Genomic DNA, 15,596 nt, shown 5'->3' on the forward strand with positions numbered 1-15,596 from the left:
ATCCAGGTCAAACCAGGCGATTGAATTTCTATTCCCATTCTCTAATCTCGCCGTCCTCCTCCCAAGGCTGACTATACGCTGCAACCTGCAAGCTCTACGCCTCCGCGTGACAGGTGCTCGAAGAAGAAAAGGTCTTTGCTTGCTCTTGCTCCACGCCGGCCGCCCGCCACGGCGCGCGCCGCGAGCCGCGCGGCGCAGCCGCCGCCGCCCGCCATGGGCGCGGCCGCCTTCGACTTCGAGTACAAGAGGTAAATCGCCAAAAAAAAACCGAGCTCACGGCGAACGGGCGAAGCCCATGCAAGCAGCAGGAGTCAAAAGGCGCGAGGGCGTTGCTCGTTCGCTCGCCGCGACATCGTCGTCCCGCGCGCCACGTGCTTCTCGCTCTAGCCTCGATGCAAAAAAAACGAGTTTTTTTGCTTTTCCCCAAATCTCCGCTTCCTCTTCCCTGTTCTTCTATTCCTCTCAATCTCGCTCTCTCCTCCATTGCTTCGCGTTTGGGGGCCTCGGGCGGCGCGCACGGAGGGGGGTGGTGCAATTAACGGGCTCGCACCTCCACCCGGCCTTGCCGCGATCCGTCGCAATTCTTTGATTCCCTTGGGCGGAATTTTTCATTTTTTTTTCCTTCCATGTGCGTGGATCTCGGGGCGCGGGGCTAGGGTTTATGGCTTTGGTCAATCCATGGCGTGCGGTGCCGAGGTCGCCCTGTCGCTTCTTCTTTAATGCGCGTTGATCCCCATGGACGCCGAGTCCCGGTAAAACCAATAAAAGGCACCTCCTTTCCGTTCCTTCGCCTCCTCTCGCTATAGCATTCTTGTCTTGTCTTGTTGTTGTCCTTGTCGTTTAGGTTGGATTTGGGTTAGGATTTGTGTGGCATAATGCGGTGGTTGGAATTGCCTTCGGGCGTTGTGGTTGACGGTGGTGAGGTTTGGCGCAGGGACGCGTATGGATTCGCGGTTCGGCCGCAGCATTTGCAGCGTTTCCGCGAGTATGCCAAGATTTACAAGGTAATTTGACAAGGGCAGAGTATAAACGTTTGAAACAAATACGCTTTTTTTTTGTTTGTTTCAGGTTAATGCGTTTTTTTTTCCCTTTTCTGTTTGTTTGGTTATCAGGAGGAAGAAGAGGAGAGAGCGGACAGATGGAAGGACTTCTTGGACAGGTTGGCTGAATCTGCAGATGACATCGCAACTAGCATTTCACCTTCCAATGAGGATGCTCTTCAGGGAAATATCAATGGAGGACACCTTGATGGAGCTGAAAACATAGAGAATAGCAATAGGAGTGGAATAGAATGCAACAATGAAGAAGAGGATGCAGAAAAGAGCGATAAACCGGAAAATTTGAAGGAAGTTGATGACATCAATCAATCCCAAGAAGCAAATGGTGAGGCAGACAATTTTAATGATGTATCTGCCCACTCAGGAAAACTGAAAGAGGAGAGTTCTGCTAACTCCATAGAATCAAGCAGTGCCTCAGAAGAACTGAAGGAGGCCAGTGGGCATTTACAAGAACTATTAAATGAGGACGGGGATTCTGAAGGATTCAAAGATTCTCACGGAGCATCGGAAGGTTTAGGTCAAGCAAGGAGCGATAACTTAGAAAAGTTAGAAGAGCTCTGTTTGGATAAGGGGTTGTTGGATGAACTGAAGCCCATAAGAGTTGAGTCTGAGAAGCGGGTGCGGGCATCAATCAGCATAATTGAGAAAATGATGAGCTCTCGAGTAGTGAAGAAAAGTAATACTGCAAATGGCATGTGTGGCAAGGATGAAACACAGCTTGAGTCAATTGAAGAGGAGGAAAAGACAGCAGATAAGAGTTGTAAAGGGGATCCGGCAGAGGAATCTTCTGATCCAGATAAGGTGGAGCAGGCACAGGACAAGGAATCAGGTGATTCTACAAGTGCTGCTCTGGAGGGAGCCATTGACAAGTCTTATTTTCCTTGGAGGGAGGAGCTCGAGAGCTTGGTTCGTGGAGGTGTGCCAATGGCTCTAAGAGGAGAGGTGCAACTGTAACCAGCACTAACTTCACTGTTTTATCTCCTTGGAAGAGATATATCCCTTTACATTTGCATATGATTGATTTTGTTGCAGATGTGGCAAGCATTTGTGGGCGTTGGTGCTCGTAAAATTACTGGGTACTACAACAAATTACTAGATGAAGGTACTGAGGAATTGGATGAAAAGAACCTTGAGGATCAAGTATTGAAAGAACAAACAAGTGCACAGAAAAAGCTCCCGCAGCCAGAGAAGTGGAAGGGACAGATAGAGAAGGTTGTTCTCTGATTTGAAATGGGAGGAACTATGCCTATGTTTTAGAAGTTTTAGTGTCTCTACACACTTGAATGGTTGATTTTCCTTCTATCATTACAGGATTTGCCTCGGACATTTCCAGGACACCCTGCACTAGACGAGGATGGGAGAAATGCATTGAGGCGGTTATTAACAGCATATGCAAGGCACAATCCATCAGTTGGATACTGCCAGGTAAATAAATGCTCATGGGATAATTTTATTTCAGTTGACCTCTTGAAACCTATTAACGTATGCTGTTGTCAGACAATGTAGAACTTTTCAGTAAAAGATAAATAGGACGAGGGCTGTAATTTATGCTGAATGACCCATCATGAACTATGAAACTTGTCCGTTAACAGTTACTCACTCGGAGAAATGAACTTACTTCAAAGTTGACTTTCAAGGTTGAAATCAACGAAGTCTATCCCAACTCCCAAATATACGAGTTAGTTATTAGCTAGCTTTATATATCGTCCACACCATTAATCTGGCAGGAACGTCTATTTAATTTTCTTTTGTCAATATAACTAGATTGACTTCACCTTACATCTTCGTCGTTCTTGTTGCAGGCCATGAACTTTTTTGCTGGCCTATTTTTGTTGTTCATGCCTGAAGAACATGCATTCTGGTATGCATTTATTATCTGACTTGTCTCTTCAAAAATATACTTGATTGATAACATTTTTACATTTTCAAGATTGTATGCTAACTCCAATTTCATTTCTTTTTCTTGTTTTCGCACATCATTTCGAATTTTTAGGGCTCTGGTGGGGGTTATTGATGAGTATTTTGATGGTTATTACACTGAGGAAATGATTGAATCTCAGGTACTTCTGAATCCATGATACATGTTATGTTTCGATTTAAAATCTTCAATAATATTGCTGCACTGTCTACAGGTTGACCAGCTTGTTCTTGAGGAAGTTGTACGAGAAAGATTCCCAAAACTGGGTATGTGTTTTATTGATATTAACATTCTGCATTTCATATTATCTTTAAAACAACACATGGTCATGGTCATGGTCATGGTCATGGCCATGTATCTGTATTCAGTTGAAACGTGGAGATGATTTTAATTGTTTGAACACATGATCTATCAAAACTAGATGGTGTATCCCTTTGTACTTACATCAATTGCATCCCTCTTTCAGCAAAGCATATGGATTTTCTGGGAGTTCAGGTGGCATGGGTGACTGGACCATGGTTTCTTTCAATTTTCATCAATATGCTTCCATGGGAAAGTGGTCAGGTTTTATCAATGACTTGGTGCTTTCATTAAGATACAGTACTTACACATTTGATTGTTTGGTACTAGTCCCTTAAATGAACGAAACATTGAGACCAACTCATTGGGATAATGATAAACCCATAGTGTTATTTTTCACAATTTGCATATTCTTTATATTGTGTTTTACAATAAATAATGATTAGATTTAATAAAATTTGATTGAAACTTCTGCTCTCTCTTAGTTCTCCGTGTTTGGGATGTGATCCTTTTCGAAGGAAATCGAACAATGTTGTTCCGGACAACGCTTGCTTTGCTTGACTTATATGGTACGACTTATCCCTGAAATGTTATTGTTTCCTATCACCTGTTCTTTTTTAACTAGCATTGATGTGCAAGTGTAACCCACACTGCTGTTTTTGTATGTTAATTTGTAGGGCCAGCCCTGGTGACTACAAAAGATGCTGGAGATGCAATAACATTATTGCAGTCTCTTGCTGGCTCTACTTTTGATAGCAGTCAACTTGTGCTGACAGCTTGTATGGGTTTTCAGTCAGTCAGGGAAATTGGGCTGCAGGATTTGAGGAAAAAACACAGGCCTGATATTATATCTGCTATGGAGGAAAGATCAAAAGATCGCCATTCTTGGAAAGATAAGAAGGGTTTGGCAACTAAACTTTACAGCTTTAAGCATGACCCATCATCTCTATGCCCACAAGTTAATTCCAAAGAAGGGCCAGATGGTTTGCAAGTGAATGGGGAAATACAATATTTAGATTCTGACTCAGCAAATGTAGAAACCTACCTTACTAGTTCAGCTCTAGATAATGAATTGGACCAGGGCCTTGATCTTGAAGATCAGGTAAGAACTCTGTACTGATTTATTTGTACTGGATGAGTTCATGTTTTCTCTAACAGAAACGGAAAAAAATGTGCTTATAATATGCATTCAAATTTATTAGTCATTCTGATAGCTGACATTCAATAATTCATGTTATAGTCCTTTTTATATAATTAAATGGTTCTTTATCATTATTTACATTCCTTTCTGAGCTTAATATTTGGATGTGTTTTTGCCAATCTGGAATTTTTAGATTTCTTTTCTTATGTTAAACATGATGAATTCTATAACAAGCAATGCTCACAGGTAACGTGGTTAAAAGTTGAGCTGTGCAAACTGCTTGAGGAGAAAAGATCAGCTGAACTCAGGTTTGTTATGCTTGTGTTTGGATTTATTTTTCTGCATGGTCAAGTCTTTTGTGTATTCCCCCCAAAAGAAGAGTAGCAAAAATATGAAGCTACCCCAGCCATCGCTAGATATAACAACCTGCAAAACTCAAACTCTTAAATCTAAATTGTTAAGGAGGATTTTCTCCATCTAAACTTATTGGAAGCATCCCATCAAAGATGCATCTGATTCTTTCTGACCAAATACACCAGCATCCAAGGGTGGTTTGTTCTTCAAGAACATTCCCCCCTTTTCTTAGTTTCATGCTAAATTTAAAATAATGTTATGCATCTAAATGATTGGTACGAACATACCTCACATTCATTTCTATTTTCATCTAAATTAACCTTGTAAGTAGTAATGGTTTGGGCCATTAACTTAGTTTTGTACTGTGTCCAACTCCTAACTACTCCTAACTTGATCCATTAACACAACTGTAAAGCTTATATATGTTATGCTCTCAGAGGCGAGGAGTTGGAAACTGCTTTGATGGAAATGGTCAAACAGGACAACAGACGTATGTTGAGTGCTAAGGTAGGATATTATCTGCAATTGCTTCTATTTTCCCTCCAGGACTGCACAACTTAATGCAATCCAAGACTTCTTTATAATTAAAGCTATCGCTTAAAGATTAACTAGTAGTAGTGCAGTTGTAATAGTCCTTAAATCTGATTTTCACTTCTTGCTTGAATTTGGCTGCATTCATTCTTGACTTGGAAAAGTTCCTCAGGTTGAGAAATTGGAGGCAGAAGTATCTGAGTTGCGGAAGTCTTTTGCAGACAAGCAAGAGCAAGAGCAAGCAATGCTCCAGGTTCTGCCTTACAGTCTAGTATACCTAGGTTTTGTATTGCATAACTCAAGTTCTTTATACCATCTGGTTGGCTAAAATAAAATACATGGTACATATTTACATACGCCTGCAGATTTTGATAAGAATGGAGCAGGAACAGAAAGTGGCAGAAGATGCCCGGATATCAGCTGAGAGAGATGCCGCTGATAAAAAATATGCTGCTCACCTGCTCCAGGTTAACCTTCAAGATGTTTTCTCAAACTGCTGCTTCTCACATGTACAAATTGTAATGTTTGTAAAAAAGGAGTTGCATTAAGCTTTTCTTTCCTCATGCATGCAGGAGAAGTATGACGCAGCAATGGCAGCACTTCAGCAAATGGAGAAGAGAGCTGTAATGGCCGAAACTATGTTGGAGGCTACAAAGCAGTACCAGGCAGGGCAATTTAAGGCCAGCCAGTCTTTCAGGTATGTTTTTCTTACGACATCAAACTCCTACGCTATACGTTCTAGTATCACAGATGAGTTCTGATCAAATGATAATATTAATGTTTAGTGAGCAATGGGAATTACTAATTTGCTTTTGTGACATCATCTCATACTGGCTTGTGCTTCATATAATTATTTTTTGTTTTCTCATTATTTTATTGATTTATTAGCATAAATCATCCTCATCTACAAATGACATATTACTAAGCTTTTATGGGTTTTAACATTCAACTTTCTAACATTGTCTCTGCATAGTGACACTTCATTTACTCTGGATTCTTTTGTAGTCCACCTCATGCTGCTCAGCAGCCTGGGAAACCAAATCAAGATCCTAATCAGGATGCACCTAACAGGAGATTGGGCTTGCTTTCTAGGGGACTTGGTTGGCTAGAGAAGAGCAAGGTACCTGATAAAATGTTTAATGCTCTAGGATACAACGTAATTTGGATAACAAAAGGTGTATCCTCTTTCTTTAATATTTGGAAAGAAAGAAAAAGAGAACTCGGAGCAATACATTTTTCTAGAACATTAACATCACGATGAGTCAAATGGCTGTAGGAAGATGGTACTAACTTGAGGTACAATTTGTTCATTAACTTTGATTTTTTTTTCAGGGAAAGTCTAGTTCCACTGAAACATCTGAAGGCTAAACTCTTTCTGCTAAGGATTTGATTACCTGATCACCAGAAAAATACTTCCATGCAAGCATCGATGTTTTGCCCGCAGGAAGATTCAACATGAATTTCCCATGAAAGTTTGCTGAAATTGTCATCTGTATCATATTGAGTTCAGTCGGCGGGTGCAACTTCCTCGGTAGGTTCGTATTGTTGTAATGCATCCATGTAAATTTTATTTTTCAGTTAGTTTCATTAAGATTGTCAATATTTAGAGTTTCAGATAGGAGAAAGAAAAGGCACACTACCCATACACATTAGCTTAGTTTGCGACAATGTCGTGGTTTTTATACTGGTGAAGAGCTGTTTTTACCTCTTCGGGAAGAGTTGGGCAGGAGCACAGCAAAGAAAAAAGTTTTTTTTTAATCAGTGAATTGTTTTGACACGAGTGGCTTTTAGCATATTCATTTCATATGTTGTCTAAACACCTATTGTCCACTGAATCTATTTTTTCCCGTATAAATCAAGAAGCGACCACTGGATTAGGCCGCCTTTGGAATAGAGGATTCTTAATATAACCTGCAAACAAAACTGTTTCCAAAAGGAAAAATTTTAACCCCTTAACATCCATAGAAGAATCTGACACTTAGTTATAACCTGAAAACAGAACTGTTTCTGAAGAGAAAACTTTAACCCCCTTACATCCATAGAAGGAAGGGAAGCATACAATGAGGCCATACCAACTGATTCCAACACAGAGGCCCATACACAGAAGAAAATAAATCAGATGCTCCCTCTAGCAATTCAACCATGTTTCGAACTGGAACAGCGCTGTTCATACTTCCTACTCCGAGGCAGTAACCCAGGTAACCATCACAGAGTCACGGCAGAGATACCATGTTGTCGTTCAGCACTGAACTTCCTAGCTGCTTTCTCCCTGATCCTCTCTCGGTTCAGCCGATGACGCATTGGAAGCCACTGTTGATTGGAGGCGAGATGACCACCGCTTTCTTCTGGACTGTGACTCCGAGATCTGAGTAAGAGCATCAACTACTAATGTAATGTCTGGCCTCCGGTTGGCTGTTCTGTCAATACACATGGCAGCAACAATAAGGGCCCGGAACAAGGACCTCATGTGGTACTGGCCGTTAAGCACCGGGTCTGCTAATTTGGCAAAATCCTTTTGGTTAATCATGGGCATGGCCTGAAATTGTACAAAAAGTTACTAGTGAAAAAAAAATAAGAACCATAACGAAAATGGTTAAAATATCCGTTGCTTGTTACAAAAGACATCATTGCATTAAAAGTCAAAGGATAAGCTGAATGAAGGAGTAAAATAAACCTTGGACAAAACTAGAATTCCCTTTTAGGAATACGCAAAAGACTTGTATATCATCATTGTATTAAGAGGAGGATAAAGCTAGAATTCCAAAACCAATCTTTACTGGCTACTTCTTTCATGACAAAATATGGAGTTTGAAAAAAAAAATCTCGTCCATAATGATAATACCAATAGAAATAACAGAAGCACACAACAAGCCTAAGATGATCAAATGGTTGCAATAATTTTATAAGGAAAGTTTGATGTGCAACTTCATGAGCAGATTTATTAGCATTCAGGAGAAACAAGTAACACAAATCAAGTTAAAACAGAAAAAAATGGCTCACCCATTCAACAATACTTCGCTCAGTCTTAGCTCGACTGTCATCAATAACCTTTTGTCCTGTGATGACCTCCAACATGACCACACCAAAGCTGTAAATATCTGACTGGACAGTCAGTTTACCACTCTCAAGATAATCAGGCGCACAATATCCAAGTGTGCCCATCACTCTGGTCGAAATGTGAGTATCATCACCAGTTGGACCTAACTTTGCCAAGCCAAAGTCAGACAGCTTTGGATGATAACCTTCTCCAAGCAAAATGTTTTCAGATTTCACATCGCGGTTTATGATGGGAGGGTCAGCATTGACATGCAAATGTTGCAGGCCTTTAGCTGCCCCGACAAGTATCTTTATCCTTGTGTCCCAGTCAAGAGGCTTCTTATCAGGGGAAAGATCTGCACAAATTAAGACCCAGTTTTGATTACACAAACGTTCAATTTTTTAAAAGAGGTGTAATAAAGAAGGATTTACATATGTTAGTTTGGTAACATACCATGGAGATGACTTTTCAAGGAACCCAATGGCATGTATTCATACACTAAAAGCCTCTGATCACCATCTACACAATGGCCAATAAGCTTGACAAGATTTGCGTGATGTACTTTACTCAACACTGTAATTTCAGTGAAGAATTCCTTGTTGCCTTGATTACCTTGAAGATTAAGAATCTTTATAGCCACTTCCTGTCAAATTGCATGGTTCAAGAATTAGAGCAACATAAAAGTGAATTAAGGCCGCGTTCGCCCTAGCTATAAGTTAACTTATCCTCCTCGTTTTCTACACGCACACTTCTCGAACTGCTAAACGGTGTATTTTTTTTCAAAAAATTTCTATGGAAAAGTTGTTTAAAAAATCATATTAATCTATTTTAATTATTTTAATAATTAATTAATCATATACTAATCTATTATTACATTTTTCGTGTCAGATAAGTTAACTTATCACCCCATCAACCGAACGTGGCCTAAGTCCCACAAGATGTTCTCAATGTTTGAAATGGAACAGGATCTCTGCCAATTCAATTTGAGATAAAGAGAATAATCTTCTACAAGGCCAAAGTCCAAACGTCCTCAAAGAGATGAAGCTGCCACAAAAGAGTTGCAACAGAACAAAGAGCAGCAACCCAACAACAGCACCAAACTGACTAAAAAGGACAAAAAGAAACAACAAAAATGATAATAAAGAGGATTGTGATTGGCACTCGGATAGCATCGAACCCTTCCACATTTTCCTTCAGCAAACCTTAAATTTCGTTATCATTTTAACAATAGCAATCCTTTTATTGGGAATATGCAAAAAATTGCACATCATTCATCATTGTATTAAGAGAACAGCAAACCTTTTTATGCATTCGCAGCTTCTGTTCTACATGAGATATATTAGCCACAAAATATCATAACCAAAAAACATTTAATTTAGCACATACAAACATAACATCAAGTCATCTAACGAATTTGCAAAAACACACGTTGCATGTACCCACCTGGCCGGTGGCATCCAGCATGCCCTTGTACACCTGACCGAACCCGCCCTCTCCTAGAAAGAGATGGTCACTGAAGCCCCCTGTCGCCGCATACAGCTCCCCATAGGTGAATAATTTGCCTTGAACAAGCCTCTCCAGACCATGGTTTGAGATGAACTCAACATGCCTAGGATCTAAATTCACAACCATCTCTGCAGAAACATTGGTAACAGATGAAGATGACGTCCAAAGTATTGAAAGATTCCAAAACATAAAGTAAGAACAAATTAACATATATATGATAAAGTAAAAGGATTTATATTAGGAGGATTTTCAAAACAACAAAAGCAATATAAACAAAAGACAAAACACACGCATTTCGTGATATTACTCCCACCTTTTCAAGAAAAGCCAATGAAAGCTGAAAAGAAACACCGATAAACCGAGAAACTTAGTCAGGTCAGGGCAAAATCATGCCAACGGCCAGAACACTATTTCTTTACGAAATCAATTACTCCACTGGCAAGAAATCAAGTAAAGAATTTCAACGCCTTTCAAAGAACATAGGCAGATCATAATTAAGGAAAGAAACGGAAGTAACCTTCAATGCGCAGGACCACATTTCACCACATTAGTTACAATGTTGACAAAAATTAAGTAAACCACCCAAACTTACAAAAATGCAACAAACCAAATGATTGTGCGCAAAATAGCAAAAATTAACAAAAAAAAAATATTGTGGTGGCTTCGAGACACTGGTGTGGTAAGGTTCGGAGCATCCCAAGTTTCCAACTTCCAAAAGAAAACAACTAATAATTTCAATGCATTTCAAGAACATCTTGACCCACGAAGCAAAGATCAAGTGAAGAAAACCCCAAAACCACGGTGATCGCGCGAGGAGCCAAGAACCCTCTCATCGCCGGCCCGCGAAGAAGAGAGTCAAGAACCCTCGCGTGAATCCAGAAAAACCAAAAAAAACCCGATCAATCAACGGGTCGAAACCAAGAAACCACCGCCGTCCCAAATCCGGAAGCAAAGCGATCGTCAAGAACCGACGCCACATTCGTGGACGCAGGGTGTCAAGTGCAAGGGGGAGGAGGCCGTAAGTAGCGTACCCGAGGCCGAGGCGGCCGTCTCGTTCGGTGTAATCTGGGACCTCTCCGCCAGCTCCTTCACGCTCTCGTCCCCGCCCTCGGACGAGAAGCAGCACCCCATGGCCGCCGCGACCTGCCCGGCCTCCTTCTCTTCTCCTTACGCACAAGCGCGCGCGGTTGCGGCAGTGGTGCAAGACGGGGGAGGAGGAAGAGAGGGAGAGAGAGAGAGGGGGAGGATATCAGTCCAGGGTCCAGCAGTACATAAGGACGTGAGAACGTGGTGGCTTCTCTTCTACCCTATTCTACTCTATAGTTATCGATTGTTTGACACATAAGTGATAATAAATAGTAATGGTAACAATAGCTTGTTATAGCAGCGATAACGTTAACAGATTAATATCGCTGTGGTAACAAACACAACTTATAACATAACGACTGCCGTAGTGATTGGAACGCAGTGGCTACTGTAGGTTGGAACCTAGCGGCCGCTATAGTAGCTCAATAAATACACTAGCAACTACTATTATGGTGTGGTACAATACAACGATAATCGTCGTTTCGCGCGAAAGTTTGAAATAAAAGACGAATTTTGCACCTATGTTGTGTAGCGTAGTCTCACACAATTAAATGTTATTTTATACTATATAAACTGAGATCTAAATATTAATTATATGGTTAAATACATGTATATCTCTTCCTTTTACGTTGAATCCACATTTGTTAGTTTCCTTTTTTGGTATGCTACTATAGTCATGACTCGTAACCTCGTGAGTGGGGATCAAACTCGAAATCTTGGGTGTTTATCTCGTCGTCAGTTAAAACACCATCCACAATTATCGTTCGATCTTCAAAAAATCAAAACAGGTCTTTAAAATCATGTTACGTTACTACGTACTCCGTACTTAGTGACAGCGCTTGCTTCCTCAACCCTTTGCCGTCGCCGCCGCCAGATTGAGGTCTCCGGCGAAGTGTTGGGTTTTCAAGGCGGCGGTGGCGGATGCAATGATGTTTTCGTTGGATCATAGTTTCTCTAACTTAAGTCGAAGGGACGTGGGTCGCTGATATATGAGCTCATCGTCTATGGGCCCACATGTTAGAAGTCAGAGGATTCCTTTTCGTTTCCGTTGGTGGCTGACATCTGGGCCTGATCTCATTCCATGCGGGCGTGCGGCTTACCCAAAAGTTCCGGAAAAGAATAAAAGTTTAACATGTAGTGGTATATACGTAGTGGGCCGTGGGCCTAATAACATTGGATCGGTGCCTGAGCGACTCAGGCCCAGGAATCCACCCCACCGTGTTGTTGGAGAGAAAGGCCTCTCGCTCGCGAGCGGCTCGCAGACTCGCGGTAGGATTTTTTTTTTCTTTCTCCGGCGTTCTGCTGGCGGCGCCACGGCGGGCCGGTGAAGGGAGCCGAGCGCGCGAGCGGGAAGGTGGCAGCGGCCAGCAAGGATCAGGGGCGAGCCGTCCAAGGCCATGGAGGAGTACGGAGGCGGGGACCTCCTGAGCGAGGCGATGGGCCCTGGAGCGCGAGTGGTGGTGGTGGAGGACCGCGTCGAGGCGCCCGGGGCCTTCGTCCTCCACCTCCTCCTCAAGCGCGCACTCGCCGGTGGCGGCGGGGCTGCGCTCCTCGCCCTCGCCCAGCCTTTCTCCCACTACGACCGCGTTCTCCGCAAGATGGTATGCTCCCCCCTCGCCATCCCCTCCCGACACCTTGCCCGCATTTCGTCGAACAAGTGTTGCGCCACTGGTTCCGTTGCCCTATCCCCCTCCCCAATGGCCAAGGTTATCAGTCGCGCTTTTGAGTGCTCGCTATCAAACTCGAGATGAGCAATTCATTCTCAACTTAGTGGTGTCATGGACCTGCCATTCTTCCAAATACTAATTGATGTTAGATTTAATGCCGTAGAGCTCCCAAATCTGTGAGTGTTTTGATTAAGGATGGAACAAATTTGTATGATTGAAGTCCAAATGAAAAGAGATGGGTTCTAAATCACCATATGTTACGAGAAGGTGAACTGTCTGAGACTAGTTGCTATTACCTCTGTTCCACGTTATTAGATTTTTTGCTTCTCAGATTTATATGGATTCTAATAAATCTAGACAGATATATAAAATATATACATTATAAATCTAGGCAGTACTAAAATATCTTATAATATGAATCGGAGGGAGTAGTCAATAAGCTCTGTAGTCAATTTTGAATAAGCTCGAAGAAAGTTGAAATTATCAGGGTATGCATGCTTAGACCTTTCAATAGTTCTCCATTTAGATATTACTTTGAGAATCGTGAGAAGATTGGCTTTTGCTATGGGCAGTACATGCTAAATTATTCTGTTTTAACTGTGTAAAGTGGTGTATCACGTACAGAAAAATCTTAACTGAACCAAATAGGCTGTCAGCAATATATGCTTGTTTTCTAGTAGTTTTATTAGCTCATGTACTATCTGGGACGTTTTTTAGTCCTATCTTATGAAACTGGAATAAAAGTTCCTAGTGCAATCTGGGATAGTACAGTCTGGTAGATTAGAGGATAGGATAAGCGTTTATTCAAGGCATGAATTCCTGCCCTCTACCATTTTTGTGAACCCTGATTTGGACAATCTGCTATAAAATACTGATGGATAACTTTGCTAGTTGAAATATTACATGTAACATGATTTCTTCTTCTGAAATTCGCCAGGGCTGCAACCTATCCTTGCATAGGAAGAGTAGGCTTCATTTTTTTGACTTGCAGGCCTTCCCAGGCAAGCAATCACTTCAATGCCCTGTATTAATTCCAAATGATATTGCATAAAAGAATAATTACTGAGTCACAGGTTTGCTTTGCTTCTGTGCTCAGGTGTAGCAAAGGGAGATGCCATTTCTGACAGTTTTGTTCAACTGTATGGTGACATTCAAAGAGTCATGGATGCAAACAGAGCAGGAGATAATGCAGACCGCTTTACTCTCATGATAGATGATGTTTCACTGCTCGAAGTTGCGGCCCATGGTTCTGTAGACGTTGTATTGGACTTCTTGCATTATTGTGTTACACTTACCTCTGAGATGGTAAAGGTTAGATGTCTCAGTTGTATAGATCTCTGCTAACTTCTACCTTATACTCACTCCTCTTTTGCTTTCTTTATGTCTTGGCAGAATTGCTCGTTGGTCTTCCTTATTCACGAGGATATATATTCAAGCGAGGAGGGTGCGGGGCTCCTTATGCATCTGCGCTACATCGCAGATCTTGTGATCAGAGCTGCACCTTTGAGCACCGGTTTAGCTACTGATGTTCATGGGCAGGTGATTCTTCCCCTTATATTACTCCACATTGTCCAAATGTTGTATTAGTTGGTTTTCTTTATGGACCAGTTTGTGGCAAACTCGCATCAGCCAATCTTATTATAAGGGTAGGCATATTTCATTTATAATAACTATTAAAGTTGCCCAAACATTTTCGACAGCTTTCAGTGGTAAACAAGTGTGTATTCAGCGAGCAAAGGCCAAAAGCACAGAGAATTTGGAACTTCCATTTTAGAGTGAAGGAAAATGGCGCAGATTTTTTCTACGCGGGGAGCAGACATTAGAGTAGGGTGATACTTGCATAACGATGTATCACTTCGGTAGACACAACTCACCCCGTACTTTAAGCAGATATTCATGAAATGTTTTCAAAGAATGTATCAATTCAGGACTAAACCATGCTATCGCCCGTGTTCCAAAGAGGCATCTTCTATCTTTATTGGGGGTTGGGGGGGGGGGGGGGGGGGGGGGGTTAAGCAGACAATTTCAGTAAGCTGAGATTCTTCGTTGTGTACTAACTCCGTTTTCTATTTGAAGTTAAATTTTAGTCTACATTTATCCATTTGTCTCGTTTAAAGTTTTTGTGTAAATACACAAAATTATAAGTCATAACAAATACTCCTACCATTTTATAATGTAAGCCTGCAATGTTTGATCATTTGTCTTTGTCTTACTTAAAAAAATATGAAAATATTATTTATTTTGTTTGGGACTTACTTTATTATAAAAAACTTTAACCATGACTTATCATTTTTATATTTATACTAAATTTTTAAATAAAACGAATGATCAAATGTTGTACCCAACAAAGTCAAACATTTTATATTACGAAACGAAAGTAGGAATTAATAACTATATATTTTTTCAATAAGATGAATGGTAAGATATAAACCAAAAATCAATGATGATAAACAAATAAAAGCGGAGGGAGTAGCTTTTTCAGAGAAGCATGCTATACGGTCATCGTTACGCTATGTTAGTCACATCGTTTCAGGTTCAAAACGACGAACGCATTCTGTACAGCAGGTTATCTGAACCAACATTACCATGACAACTTGACCGCCTACCACTCAAATTCAGCTCAGCAGTATCCGGCTTTAGTAAGAAAGCCCAAACATCACATAAGCCTAATCTCTTCGTTTCTTAAAGTGAAAATCACGTTTTCAACAAATAATATGTTTATAAAAAAATACTTATGAATCAAACATTTACATACATGTTTATAGCGGTCTAAAACCAAGACTGAAAAAAACCACGACTAAAAAAACCCTCAAAATCAACTCTAAATTTGTTAGAAACTCAAATCATGGCCTGTAAGCACAAGTAAAAGCCAATAGAAATTTAAAAACTCAAATCATAGCTTATAAACATAAACAAAAGCCAATGAAATGGAAAAAGAAACCGCCATTGATGGGCACCACTTACCAGTATTCCAGGACAGGAGTCTAATGCTAACAGC

The 15,596-nt window shown here is 41.0% G+C and overlaps 3 protein-coding genes across 6 annotated transcripts; 2 read left to right on the plus strand and 1 right to left on the minus strand.

Moving 5' to 3' along the window:
* Positions 1-511: 511 nt before the first annotated feature.
* On the plus strand, positions 512-7,114 carry LOC102700222 (EVI5-like protein). Of its 2 annotated transcripts, XM_015835213.2 has the most exons (18): positions 512-752; positions 935-1,004; positions 1,113-2,000; positions 2,091-2,270; positions 2,370-2,483; positions 2,861-2,919; positions 3,052-3,118; positions 3,191-3,242; positions 3,443-3,535; positions 3,762-3,845; positions 3,954-4,378; positions 4,664-4,725; positions 5,209-5,278; positions 5,475-5,555; positions 5,668-5,769; positions 5,875-5,999; positions 6,308-6,422; positions 6,635-7,114. In XM_015835213.2, the coding sequence occupies exons 1-18, from the start codon at positions 736-738 to the stop codon at positions 6,668-6,670; spliced, it is 2,640 nt and encodes an 879-aa protein (XP_015690699.1). In that variant the 5' UTR covers positions 512-735; the 3' UTR covers positions 6,671-7,114. The 2 variants fall into 2 exon arrangements, with proteins under 2 accessions (XP_015690699.1, XP_015690698.1); XM_015835212.1 differs by lacking the exon at positions 512-752 and having other exon boundaries at positions 876-1,004.
* A 31-nt stretch (positions 7,115-7,145) lies between these two features.
* LOC102712431 (serine/threonine-protein kinase PBL27) lies at positions 7,146-11,103 on the minus strand. Its single transcript, XM_006651202.3, has 5 exons — positions 10,877-11,103; positions 9,783-9,973; positions 8,793-8,982; positions 8,303-8,694; positions 7,146-7,838 (listed from the first exon to the last, which is right to left on the minus strand). The coding sequence occupies exons 1-5, from the start codon at positions 10,974-10,976 to the stop codon at positions 7,557-7,559; spliced, it is 1,155 nt and encodes a 384-aa protein (XP_006651265.1). The 5' UTR covers positions 10,977-11,103; the 3' UTR covers positions 7,146-7,556.
* Positions 11,104-12,203: 1,100 nt separating this feature from the next.
* On the plus strand, positions 12,204-14,581 carry LOC102700507 (elongator complex protein 6). 3 transcript variants are annotated; one of them, XM_015835079.2, is made up of 5 exons: positions 12,204-12,532; positions 13,536-13,599; positions 13,695-13,909; positions 13,991-14,137; positions 14,299-14,581. In XM_015835079.2, exons 1-5 carry the CDS (start codon positions 12,329-12,331, stop codon positions 14,419-14,421), a joined length of 753 nt encoding a protein of 250 aa, XP_015690565.1. In that variant the 5' UTR covers positions 12,204-12,328; the 3' UTR covers positions 14,422-14,581. The 3 variants fall into 3 exon arrangements, with proteins under 3 accessions (XP_015690565.1, XP_015690566.1, XP_015690567.1); XM_015835080.2 differs by having other exon boundaries at positions 13,695-13,903; XM_015835081.2 differs by lacking the exon at positions 14,299-14,581 and having other exon boundaries at positions 13,991-14,289.
* The last annotated feature ends 1,015 nt before the right edge of the window (positions 14,582-15,596 follow it).

This window comes from Oryza brachyantha, chromosome 3 (genome assembly GCF_000231095.2).
Source record: "Oryza brachyantha chromosome 3, ObraRS2, whole genome shotgun sequence".
Taxonomy (NCBI): domain Eukaryota; kingdom Viridiplantae; phylum Streptophyta; class Magnoliopsida; order Poales; family Poaceae; genus Oryza; species Oryza brachyantha.